Source organism: Phragmites australis, chromosome 20 (genome assembly GCF_958298935.1).
Source record: "Phragmites australis chromosome 20, lpPhrAust1.1, whole genome shotgun sequence".
Classification (NCBI taxonomy): Eukaryota; Viridiplantae; Streptophyta; class Magnoliopsida; order Poales; family Poaceae; genus Phragmites; species Phragmites australis.
Window position 1 is genome coordinate 3,137,503 of NC_084940.1, and position 12,452 is coordinate 3,149,954.

At 42.7% G+C, this 12,452-nt stretch overlaps 2 protein-coding genes across 3 annotated transcripts; both read right to left on the minus strand.

Moving 5' to 3' along the window:
• Nucleotides 1-1,230: 1,230 nt before the first annotated feature.
• Nucleotides 1,231-4,676, minus strand: LOC133902125 (DNA repair RAD52-like protein 2, chloroplastic). The gene is made up of 4 exons (XM_062343714.1): nucleotides 4,241-4,676; nucleotides 2,543-2,580; nucleotides 1,967-2,058; nucleotides 1,231-1,705 (listed from the first exon to the last, which is right to left on the minus strand). The coding sequence occupies exons 1-4, from the start codon at nucleotides 4,531-4,533 to the stop codon at nucleotides 1,538-1,540; spliced, it is 591 nt and encodes a 196-aa protein (XP_062199698.1). The 5' UTR covers nucleotides 4,534-4,676; the 3' UTR covers nucleotides 1,231-1,537.
• A 1,999-nt stretch (nucleotides 4,677-6,675) lies between these two features.
• On the minus strand, nucleotides 6,676-10,528 carry LOC133902159 (hsp70 nucleotide exchange factor FES1-like). Of its 2 annotated transcripts, XR_009906838.1 has the most exons (9): nucleotides 10,143-10,528; nucleotides 9,818-9,909; nucleotides 9,046-9,196; nucleotides 8,456-8,583; nucleotides 7,828-7,986; nucleotides 7,572-7,754; nucleotides 7,214-7,414; nucleotides 6,959-7,134; nucleotides 6,676-6,813 (listed from the first exon to the last, which is right to left on the minus strand). XR_009906838.1 is itself a non-coding variant. In XM_062343759.1 (8 exons), exons 1-8 carry the CDS (start codon nucleotides 10,441-10,443, stop codon nucleotides 7,114-7,116), a joined length of 1,236 nt encoding a protein of 411 aa, XP_062199743.1. In that variant the 5' UTR covers nucleotides 10,444-10,528; the 3' UTR covers nucleotides 6,820-7,113. The 2 variants fall into 2 exon arrangements, 1 of the variants encoding a protein (XP_062199743.1); XM_062343759.1 differs by lacking the exon at nucleotides 6,676-6,813 and having other exon boundaries at nucleotides 6,820-7,134.
• Nucleotides 10,529-12,452: the final 1,924 nt, after the last annotated feature.

A 12,452-nucleotide genomic window follows, 5' to 3' on the forward strand; every position in this document is an offset into this window, starting at 1 on the left:
GGAAACTTTGTCCAAAAATAGACTTTTTGCAGGGCACCCACCACCTCTGGTGACATTGGTCCATTGCACGATGCCAAATGTTATGGCATCGTAATATGCCACATAGGATGTGGGTTGGATCGGCTGGATGACGTATCAAAGCACGACGCCAAAAGACATGGTGACATAGGTCAATGGCACGGGGTCATGACATTTAGCATCGTGCTATGGGACCTTAAAGCGTGTCCACTTCTTTCCCTACCTTCTATCCCTCTCACTTTCTCCACTAGAGTCAAGAACCGATGCAAGGGCAGACATCTCTCCTCTCTCCTCCCTCTCCTTCCCTCCAAATCCATCAAACTCATAGGGATTGAAGCATTTTTTTGTGTGGATTTGGTTTGGCAAGGTAATACCCCTCCCTTCCCTTAATTTTGTCCACCAGAAAGTCTATGTGGTGAGATTAGGAGGGAGACCTAGAATCTAGGGTTTGTTACAATATTGGATTGGTATCTCATTTTTGAATTATCTCCTTGAATTGGATGACGTAGTATGTATTAGATCAACAGTGCCAAATGTTATGGTGCCGTGCGAAGAGCCTATTTTTAAACAATGTTTCCTAGAGAATCCATTTCTAAAAAAAAATTCGAAAAGGGAAATAAAAATTCCACCGGTCCACCACTCTTAGGAGTACATGCGTGTTCAGTGAAAGGGAATGGACCGCTCCGTAGGTCTTGTATGTCTCTGATTAATTCCTGATACAGTGTATGTGTCTACCACTTTTATGAGTACACATACACGTTCATGTTCAGTGAAAGGGAATGGACCGCTCTATAGGTCTTGGATGTTAATAGTGTATGTATGAATGTATCCACCACTTTATCAGTACGCATACACGTTCGTGTTCAGTGAAAGGGAATGGACCGCTCTGTAGGTCTTGGATGTTATTAGTGTATGTATGAATGTGTCCACCACTTTTATGAGTACACATACACGTTCGTGTTCAGTGAAATGGAATGTACCGCTCTGTAGGTCTTGGATGTTAATAGTGTATGTATGAATGTATCCACCACTTTATGAGTACGCATAGAGTGCATATGCGGTGGAAGGGAATGGACCGCTCTGTAGGCCTTGAATATCTCCAGTGAAAGTGATCTCCGATAATTTGACTGTACAATACGCAAACGAAACAAAGAGTACATGCGATAGTTGATCATGTATTCAATTGACTATATCCAATCTTGCTCCACGAGAAAAGCACAAAGTCAATGAACATCTAATTAAACATTGATGATCTAGTAAGTACACCACGAGATAAGTAAGCATAGACAATTTGACAGTTGGTACCATGGAAGAAGGAACGAATACAATAATCAAAGAGCAAAAATTCAGTTGGTACCACTAGATTACAGGCTTCTTTGTATCTACATTCACATTCAGGTGGAAGCACGCCTGTGGTATGGTACTACGCAAAGAGCAAAAATTTATCGCGACATGAAGTCCTCCCGGGCATTTCAAACTCACGTAATGACTTGAGATCAGCTCCGGTGCGGAATGAGCCTCAGTGGAAGCTGTCGTCGTCTCTATGGGCCTCGTCCTGGTGGTACAGATACAGGCCAAAACCAAACCGTGCGCAAGCTTTGCAGAATGCTGCTTCCTCCGCAGCTGCAACGGCGTCTTCCCTGCGGCCCTCATGCACTTGTGCTGTGCCCGTGGCATCTCTGAATGCCTACACCCAAACAGATAGATGTATACTACTTAATTAAGCTGGTCTACAAGAAAGAGCAGCCGAGAAAAAAGAAAGAACGAAGGAAAAGAAGATGGTTGTTACCATGTATGTTAATATTATGATCAACCATAATAAAAGATCATATAGTTTATTTGAATTTTCTGATATATAACTTTATAGAAGTGCCACATCTAAGTTTGCATCAGTACAACAGAACCACAATGGAGGATGATTAGTGCGGAGAAAAGGAAGAACAAATACCTCTCCATCAGTTCCTTTCAGTATCAGTCGATAGACCACAGTTACAGTTCCATTTTCAGAATAAATAACATCTCGAACTTCTCCGCACCAACCTGAAAAGAGGAATCATCAGTGACCATTCTTTACACCGCCTGGTAAGTACACTACCACCTAGTTGTACACGAGTAGAATTTTTTGAGATTGCAATTTCTTTTTTAATTTTGGTATCTCCAGGTGTTAAGCTCCAGCCATAACAGCTCAGATATCCAAAACATCTAAGAAAATTTAGCATCTTCCTTTTAGAGTAGTTCAGACAAACAAAGCCGTCATGAGGTAAATCATGTCCCTATAAACAACTACCATGTCAGCAAAGTGTGGCAAGCTATCTTTAGGTTCTGTATAACAGACAACTGATGTGACCACCTCCGGATACAACCACTCAAGTTGAACACAATGTGAGCTCGTTCCTAGGTTTGTGTAATGATTTTTGCGAGAATAAGCTGCTACCTAAGTACCTAACCAAAACTACAGTAAACTCAAGCTTCTAATCATTGAGAAGAAAGCATAAAACAGTTTCTAATCCTAAAGATAACTCACCTGGTGCGTAAAAGCTAAGCATTCTATTGGCATGGTACCTGCACAATCAAACATACAATCGATATCAATATATTTGAGTTTGGCATATTTCTGCACAGCAGTTTACAAAGAGTACGTTTGGATACAAGCACAACTATATATTTCTCTATCACACCTTTAAAATAAGGAAATCACATGCAGCATTGTTAGTGTGATCGATTCGCATTGTGCGTTACTTTATATTTGAATATTCATAGTCAGCTTAACCCAGGATATATGCCTACAGACTTTCTTATCAAGAGACTATAAGCACTGTTAATTAGTTCCACTATTTATTCACTTTGATGAACAAAGTAATTGTTCACCCAACAAATCCACACCCATGACGGAAGAAAATGATAATATAATGTAATATTGTGCACGCGTAGACAGGGCTACAAGGCCAGCATGAAGAATGAGGGATCTAAATAGGAACATATTATTCCCTGTGTCATCAAATGGAAGAAAGTAAAGGCATATTTTTTGGCTCAAGAGATCTGAGATGGCCAGACATAGTCATTCACTCCCAATATAAAGAGGTAGAAGTGCATGACTAACGCCTGTGAGCTGTGGCGCTCCACCCACCAATTATAGATTATTTTTGTGCCGACTAGGATAGTTTATATCAAGCTGATTTTTTATTACGGCATAAGTATTAGGCTTATACACCACCATATTATTCTTTCTTCAAAGAAAAGGAGAAAAAGGAAATTGAAGTTGTTAAGATTGCAAGTCAACTCCAATGTAAATAAGATACAAAAATCAGTTAATTTATTATGTATGCATAAAGTTAGGCCCCACGAAGGCCTGACTTTTTAAGACTAAACCAAAGCTCCAGCTTTATTTGAGGTATGTTGGTTCCAAAACGGTGATGTGACAGGCCATACATGCCTACATGAAACTATATAGCTTTATCCATTTTACACATTCCAAGGTCAGAACTATCCCCTCTTAGACTAAACAACAGTCGCCATTGACTGAAATGCAGAACTCAATCAACATACGAAACAACTGGCCATTGACTTTATCTATGCTTTCTAAAGAAAGCTTAACGTGAGAACAAGTTACCCAAGAAACTTTCTGATCATCCAGTGTAATGGATGTCCCAAACCTATCAACAATCAACAGCCATCAAGATTGCAGACATTCAGCAATCAAAACCATCTATCTACCTGATCAAATGTGCTCTTAGTAAGAAGGTATAACGAATAATAACAGTACCTTGTAATGGCTAAGGAGGTTAGCCAATCGAATTAATGCCACAGTTGGAACCCCGTGATATATCACCGTATCTATTCAATACGAAGCTGTTCCATCCCATCAAATGTGTTGGCTCAGGGGCATTTTATATTTATCGAGAGCCCGATCCCACCAATTCAATTTACAGTTTAAACAGCTACATAGAAGTTGAGAGAGTAGCTACTAAATCATTACAAAACACACAGAAAGATACCAGCTCAAGTTTCCCAGCTGCAACCACTAATGCACTCAAACTCTCCTTTCAGCCCATCCTGCTATTCCCTGAGACGAATTTTCCCAGAGAGCAACGGATCACGCATTCTGCTCTAAAACCAACAACTGGTGACCAGGTGGACAACAGAATTCAACGCGAGACAGATCAAAACGAGCAATCAGCATACGAGACGGGGCCGCCGCGCAGTCGCAGCCACCAGCACTCACCAGGGGACGGTGTTGGTGTCGGGGTCGATGATCTTGTCGGGGACGCGCTTGTTGAGGTCGCGCAGGATCTCCACGAGCGGCCTCGTCATCCCGGTGGCCTTGTCGAGCGGCACCACGTAGTTGGTGGTGGGCACCCCCTTCCCCAGCCCGCCCTCCAGCTTCGCCACCACGGACGCCCCCCGCCCCCGCCCCCGCCGTAGCCGAGGGCGCGCGGCGCACCCCACCGCCACCCGCGCTGTACTCCTCGCGGGCGCTGCCGCCGCGAAAGGGGGCGCGGTCGCCGCGGCCTCCATGCGCTCGGTGCCTCGATCGGTTGGTTGGTGTTGGTGGTGGCTCGGTTCGGTTTGACTTGGGAATGCGTTGGCGCAGGGCGCTGCCCAGGGAGGGAGGGGAGTTTGGTTCCGGGAGGTGGGTGGGGTGAGGAGCGGAAGGACGGAGCCGTAGAAAAAGGATCCGGTTTTTTTAAGGAAATTGGTCTGGTTTTATTTAAAAAAAAATCTTGTATAGATTATATGTTTTTTGCCTTACTCTCAGTTGTATATATCTATTATTAAATTAGAAAAGGATAGTATGAATCATAGTTTCGTAAGAATATTTTGTGTTACTTTCGAGGTATGTGCGTGCGGAGCGGAGCGGTAGTAGGTGGCTGGCTCGCGTGGCCGCTGCGGTGCGGGGCGCGTGAGTTCGCCGTGCGCGGAGCGGAAAACGTCCGAGTTTTGGGGGGGGGGGTTTGCGATGGGGGAACGGACGGCCACTCGGACAGGCGCGTGAGTGGGTCGTGCCGTGCGCAGCACAGCCAAACTACCAACGGCGCGCGGTGCGGGCGTGGGCGGCGCCGGGGTTGGTGAGCACGGAAGGGGCTGCGACCTGGGGTGGAATGCGGTGCGTGGGTTGGGCTGGGAATTTGGCGGAGTTCGCCGATGTTTATCTGCCTGATCTACGGTGGAAACCACGGTCGCCGGTCATGGTCCACGCCTCCACGGGCTACCGCGAGATGTGGCGCGCGCGGACGGGTACGGTGAAGGTGATAAGGCCGTCTGATCTGTCCAAGGTTTTGATGACGTAGGCGGGTTGGTTGACCGCGGGACTCGCTTGTGCGTGGAGAGGATCATAGAAAGATGCTAAAGCTGTACGCTGGTGGAGTGGTGGGGCCTTGTTTACTTTGCCAAAGAGAGACATGCGGATAGACACACAGCAGCTGTTTACTCGAGGAGCGAGTATTTCCAATCGAGCTACTTAAGTCCTATTTGTTCTGGTTTTAGTTGAAGATTGTAAAAAATAATTTATAAAATTATAGATTGTAAGAAGTTAGATCATAAAAGTTGAATTATATCATCTATATAAATTGATGGAAGACAGATTTCTGAATTATTATAAACTAGAGGCTAAATTGTTACAGATAACCTGTTTATTTTAACTTACAGATTTATCATAATCTATAAACTGAAATAAATAGAATCTTAGCATTAAGTACTAAGTACGATTGCTAGACCAAACATTTTCTTGCTGACTTGGTTACGGAATTCAAGTGCTCCACAATTGGGCAATCAGGAGATCAAATCCAGCTTTTGATTAGTGGGACTCTAACCGTTAGCCACAAGACACGCTTGCCGTACCACTAGATTAACTATCAGTTTGGCTAGTCAAGACAAATTGAAAACGGCTGCTATGTAAAGTTGCTTGGTAATATTCTAGCTTTTACTTTGCCATACCGGCTTTCACCATTTTGCCATCTCAGCTCCATAGCCAAAGCATTGATATTTGGGAAGACTAAGAGATGTATCCAATCTGCAAAATCCCAGCAAGTCAAAACACGACGGTACGCAGTCTGCAAGCGCGCGTGCAATGCATGAGAAATGGCTCCCTTACGAACACGTATGAACACACTACATCCCACACGTACTATTCGTCGCACGTGTGAACATTACCAGCGAGTACTCAGTTTTATGACACGGCCCAAAGCGAGTAGGCATCCGGCTCGAAACTTCGCAAAATGATCGCGTCGCCGTTTTGCTCCAGCACTTTCGGCAACGAAGTTACCAACATGGGCGAGAGCAAACTGAAGTTAACAAACAAGTTAACCCTTCTTCCGTTCTAAGGTAGGACTAGCTAAGTGCACGTACGTTATATTGTAACGAAAAACAAAAATATTAGATTTAGTAATATTAAGTACAAACTTAATATATAGATATGTAGATGCGACATATAAACATCGTCGAACGAATACATTAAGAGTAATATTGTAATTTGATTTCTAATAAATCTAAAAAAGAAGAAGATTATGCTAAATCGCTATGCCTCGTATCCGTAGCCGTTAATGAAGCGTAGGGTAGGAGGATAGGATAGACGATAAAAATAGATAAATTATTTAAATTTTAGAAGTTTTTATTAAATGTGAGAAGAGTATGGGAAAATGTGACACGAGAATCAAATTGTGTTTTATATTATATAAGAGAAGATTACGCAAATCTCAAGTTAATTTAGTCGCAACCGATATGATCAGCATCAAATCCAATCACATGTTCTCACTTCTCAGTATCAAATCCAGTCACATGTTCTCAGGAGGGATGCAGCTGCAATAGCAGAAGGAAAATTTGCTTCATTACAATGTTTATATAGTTATGTTACAGAACAGGGGAACAATTATATAATTAGTTTGCAAAAATGAAGTCATAATGTGTTCCATGGAAAAAATTAAGTCATAATCAAGTGCCTAACCTATAATTCCATCAAATGTTACAACACTATTCCATCTGATGATTTTGGTCACTGCAAGAAAAGCCCAAACCAGCCATCTAATTATACCCTCTGACAAAAATAAGGGATCCTACTGAATCCACAAGGGGGATCTTTTTCTGGGGTTCACGCAAATATCATATCGCGGTCGCTGTACCCTGGTCATAAGTAGAAGAAATGCAAGTTAGCTCAGCAAATTGCTGCACCTCAGTTTAAGGTACAACGTCACTTGTTTACCTTCTTCAGCTTCTGTTGGAAGAGTGCTTGGACTTCTCTCCGCAGGGCATCAACCTCCCCAGCGTACTCATTTTGATCCTCTGGTGTCAAGTCCTCCAACTGTACCCCCAATCTGTGCAGCACACTCTCGAGGTTATAGAACTCAAAATCTAACGCAACAGTTGGTGAAAGCTTCAGAAGACTCTTGATGGCCAACAAAACCTGCAGAGAAATCAGAGGAGGATCAGATCTATTCACTAGGTAGATCATACAAGCAAAAGCTGCCATTAAAAATGCTGACTATGACTGCTAAACAATGGTAACCAGATGGATGCATAGACTACAGAATAGTGCGAACTGGAAGCAGTTCCAGTCATACCTTTTCCTGAAGATCAAGGTCAAACCTTGATAACATATCAACTATTGACTTCAGAAAAAGGCGGTCACTTAAGAAAGGAAGTCCTGAGTTTCCAGAATTTAGCTGAAAGTCTGCCAGATCTGTTACTAAAAACACTGCCTTCTTCTGAAGCCGAACATCAATATTGTTGCTTACCAAAATGTGCTGCAAAACCGGCAGAACTGTCAGAACTGAACCAATTTTGTGTCTATATTCCTAAAGACAGGGTTTTCACTACCTGCAACATGACACTTCCATTTTCGGAGTGGAACGTCTCCTGCCCATTTACATTGTTTCTGATCAAAGCAGCTATAGCGTATAATGCCTTTGCAGCTTCTTCTGTAGAAGTGGAATATCCCATCTCCACTAATCTTGCCAAAGCTCCATAACCGAGGATCTAGCCAAGGATGAAGCAGTCAGTAGCAGCACTGCTAAATATAGACTCAGCATACTGCATAACTAGAGTAGAACGTGATGATCAAAATTCAAAAGTACTTTTAAAGACACCATCGTGCTCTGAGCAAAAACACAAGAGGGAATCAATTGTTAATAAAAAGCTATACACTGATTACATTAGCAATAAAAACATGCAAAAAAGAAGAAGAAATAATTCACAACAGCAAGGGAAAAATATCAAACAGGGTAAACATCATTTTCAATCACATGTAATTAAGTTAAACTGGCTAAAAAAACAGTAACATTTGTTCTGGCATTTAAACAAAACAGGATCTGTAAATTTGGTTAACTAGAAAATAATGTGCTCATAGAACTTGCGGAGAATAATGAATAATGGCGCACATTCTGTGAAGACAGAAGGTACAGTGAGGGAATCAGAATGCTTATTCTTGAATGGTGAATGGCATTACCTGGTTTTGGACAGGTGCGTTATTCTGACTTGCTGTACCAAGGACCCACGCAGAGGTGGTCCGTATGTCTTCATTTGCATTATTAAGCTCTCGAATCACAGGAAGGAGGCCCCCAAGTTTGTCAAGGTCTGAGCATATGCAAGAACGGCGTAGAGTTTCAGAAAATCTTACAAAAAGTTATGTCCACAAATATAAGCCATTATTGGATCAAATAGTACACAAGAATTCACAAACTGACATGCCCTTGTTCCTTTTCGGGAAGACATATTAGCAAGTTATAATTGCATTGTTATACAGTGATATGCTGCCAGGTTTTTAGAAACGCAAGTGAGCCATTTCAAAGATTGGCTTTGGTATTTATGAAAACTAGTAAATTGTACAGACACTTCAAGAATGGAGCATCTCAATTAGAAAATATTAAAATCAATACAAGTCTAAAACAATGGCTACATTGTTTCAGTGGCCTAGACTCTAAAGGCCAGAAGTTAGATGCCACAGTTTTCGGTAGATATAAGCAGATATTTTGGTTGATACACAGAGCAGTGAGCAGCTAGTATACAGATGGACTGAGAAAAAAAAAACAGACTTACCATTAGCATTGTCAATGGGCTCAACAAGAACTAAAAGTTCCTGCAATGCACGCTGGCGATCTTCCAGTGAAATGGAAGAATTATTTAAGTCAGCAATTGCAATTTTCATTAAGTCAGCATCTGATGGCATTTTTAACTTCTCCACCAAGTCCTGCAAGAAAATTGACAAGGTTCAGCATATTGTGCAACCATGTTTAAGCTTTTCCTTCCATCTTTATAGAGAAGGGCCAGCTGCTTGACCACTGGTAGAACTCGGACCCCCATGGCCAACCTATCTAGACAACATAAGAACTAGAAACATATGCTTTATCTTTTATTTGATCAATAAAAATTAAAATGAAAGGCATGGACCAAAACGCAAACCTTACGAATTCTAACAAGAATATGTTAGTGACTTGGGGGTACTCCAAGAATAAGAATCTCGACAAAATGAGCAATAGAACAATCGATGAGAGATAAAGTTTGTCCGATTGGCATTAGAGAAAATGCGGCGGTAGTCCAAATAACAGAGCAAGCACAAAAGAATGTCCCCAGCTGCAGCCATAAAACCCTATTCGTCCAATAGAGGTATATGTACAATACAGCAGAGCACTCCAGAAAAAAGCACCAGTAAATTTCTCCTCTGAATAGAAGCAGACATGCCAAAGTCTCATGTAAACTATGTAGGACAAACAAGACAACTGACTAGCAAAACAAATAAGACAATGCACTTATGCATCACAAAGCTGACAATAAATTACCAGAAGATAAACACTGAAGCAGTATTTCTCACCTTGATCTCCTGACGCCGCTTGAGTAGCTCATCCGCAGATAACTTCTCCACATCAGCTGCCTTCTCTTTCAGTTTCTCCGGATCAGAATTTCCTGTCTCAACAATACCAGATAGAATTAAGCAAAATACAGACAAATCTTCAAAGGCCCAAAGCCAACCAAAATCTTACAATGCAATTGCAACATAAACTCGTAGCGATCCTAGTACTACACAACGAATTGCAGGATCCACTGACACCCGCAACCCTTTTCTGTTCGAATTTTGAATTTACCAAAGAAAATCGCAAGATTGAATAATAGAAACTTGGGGTTTGGGCTTCCCATACCGATCGCCCACTGCAGCATGCTGTCAAGGGAGCCGAATCCGCCCTCAAACTCGTCCTCCACCACCGACGCACTGCCACCCGCTTCCCCGCCCGCAACCAGCTCCCCCTCGTCCTTCCCGGTCGCCCACTGCCTCGCCGCCCCCAGCGCCGACTTGTTCTCCCCGTCCCCCTCCGCGACCACCGCCGCCGCCGCGGCGGTGGCCGCCGGCATGAGAAGCGGGAGAAGAACAACGGAGGAGAGGACAACTCCTAGGAGGTGGTGGTCGTCGGGTCGCTTCGAGTGCGCCCTTGCCTTCGCCATGGCTACGCGAGAGAGATCGAGACTTCGAGAAGAGCAGCAGCGAAGTGGGGAGGGAAAGCGAGTTGGCGATGAAATTTTCGAAATCTATGGGGTGCTTCCTGGATTATATGGTTCGGGCCTCCGGGGATCGCATAATTTTGCTTGAGTACGTAGAGTTTGGGGTATTTGAATTGAGCACTGATTGTTGCGTCAAAAGGGACCTGTATGTAAATTTAAAGTTTAGTAGGGAGAACATAGATAGGTTATGTCAGGTAGCCCCCCGGCTATTCGGTGTTCGGGCGACTCCCATTGGTCAGGTGACATCACGGAGCAGTCTCTCCTCTGATCGTGACACAGCTTGGGAGATCTAAACCGTTCGCTTGTGACTGGACGGACAAGATGAGCATCGTTGGGACGCCCGGCCAGTAGTTTCGGACCGGCCCAACTCTGAAGGCTAGGCTGATCCAGGCTATGTACAAAACTGAACCTCGAGCCCGCCCCAACACAATGGCTTAGCCCGGCTCGGAATCCATGCAGGGACGTACGAGTTTTTTATTTTTATATTTTTTAATATTAATATTTAAATAAATAGACCTGATATGTATAAGAATACACATCTATCATCCTCTCATACAGTGATTAAGGTCTTACGCCCTCTGAGAGAGCAATAAGCACTCGTGCTATCATGATAGAGTCGTACAGTGTCGGTACAACGTCTTATCACCCTGTGATGAGGCGGTTAGCCCCTTACCGACTCACCGTGTTAATAGTACAGTGCCACTTTTACTATTTATAGCTCTATTTTTCTCTCTCATATTTTCTATATAAAACAGTGGCCTTCTGTTGCTAAAAATCTTAGAATTTTTATACGTATTTCATAATCCATGTGTAACCTATTTTGATTGGATTCACTAAAAAGACTTTATAATGCTCTACTTCTGGCACAGTCAAGAGGTGCATATGTTTGAATTCAAATTGAATAAAAAGAAAAATATCACATGAAATAGTAAAAATGCATATAAATAGAGTATTACAAATGAACTCACTTTTTCACCATATAACTTGAGGTTAAAAATAATTTTAGAATTAGTCCATCACATAAAAAAAATATTAGTGAATTTTACCAGATTTTTGAAAATTTATTTGAGGCACTAATAATTGTTAAAAGTTACAAAAGTATTTTTTTAGAATTTTAGTTTAAATTCTACATAAATTTTTTATGAATCCAATCAAAATAGGCTGCACATGGATTGTAAACCAAGTAAAAAAATTCTAAGATTTTTGAGCAACAGAAGACCATTGTTTTGTATAAAGAAGAGTTGTAAACACTAAAAGTTGCGATGTAATATTAACACGGGTGGCGTACAGACGCTACAGGTCCTGTCACGGTAGCACGAGTATTTACCGTCCTCTTAAGATGTGATAAATGACTAATCATCTCGTGAGAGAGGGTTAGACATCTATTCTTATATATCTTTTAAACATATTTATTTAAATATTAACGTTAGAAAATATTGAAAAAAACTCGGGACGTAGGGAACCAGCCTTTTCCGACCCATCACGCCACCTTCTGTAGACACGTCGTGCGTGACCGCGGTGAGGAAGCGACGGTTTTGTTCGTTTGCTAGAAGCCTCCCGAGTGCCCTGCGCGCGTTGTCAGCGTCGGCAAGATGACAGCGACAACCGACGAGCCGGAGAATTAGCAGCAGACCAAAGATTCGTGGAGGCGGTTACGTGAAGTTCGCGAGTGTTCCCCAGCTACAGTCTCAGAGGCGGCCAAAAAAAGCGATTTCAGATATCCGGCTGTCTCTGGCGTGGTCATTGGCCTCGTCGGCTTTTGTGGTCATGGGAGATATATGGTGTTTGTTCTCTAGGTGCATATGCGTTTCCCGTGCTCTTTTTTTGCTTCCGGGTCATCGGCTCTTCGCTTGGCGGCACCGGTGAAGTTTCCTGCGCCTCCAACTCTGATGATCCTGCGGTTGGTGGCGTCGGATTGACATCTTACTGGCAGAGCTCGATGTCAAGGCTCC

What these genes read in the sequence shown, in the direction of transcription:
- LOC133902125 (XM_062343714.1), bottom strand. Translation starts at nt 4,533, where the DNA reads ATGGAGGCCGCGGCGACCGCGCCCCCTTTCGCGGCGGCAGCGCCCGCG. An exon ending in GACACCAACACCGTCCCCTG is followed by an intron (nt 2,581 to 4,240) that starts GTGAGTGCTGGT and finishes TTGATTGTGCAG; the next exon opens with GTACCATGCCAATAGAATGC. An exon ending in TGAAAGGAACTGATGGAGAG is followed by an intron (nt 1,706 to 1,966) that starts GTATTTGTTCTT and finishes GTTTGGGTGTAG; the next exon opens with GCATTCAGAGATGCCACGGG.
- LOC133902159 (XM_062343759.1), bottom strand. Translation starts at nt 10,443, where the DNA reads ATGGCGAAGGCAAGGGCGCACTCGAAGCGACCCGACGACCACCACCTC. An exon ending in ACCTTGATCTTCAGGAAAAG is followed by an intron (nt 7,415 to 7,571) that starts GTATGACTGGAA and finishes ATTTCTCTGCAG; the next exon opens with GTTTTGTTGGCCATCAAGAG. An exon ending in TCCAACAGAAGCTGAAGAAG is followed by an intron (nt 7,135 to 7,213) that starts GTAAACAAGTGA and finishes ACTTATGACCAG; the next exon opens with GGTACAGCGACCGCGATATG.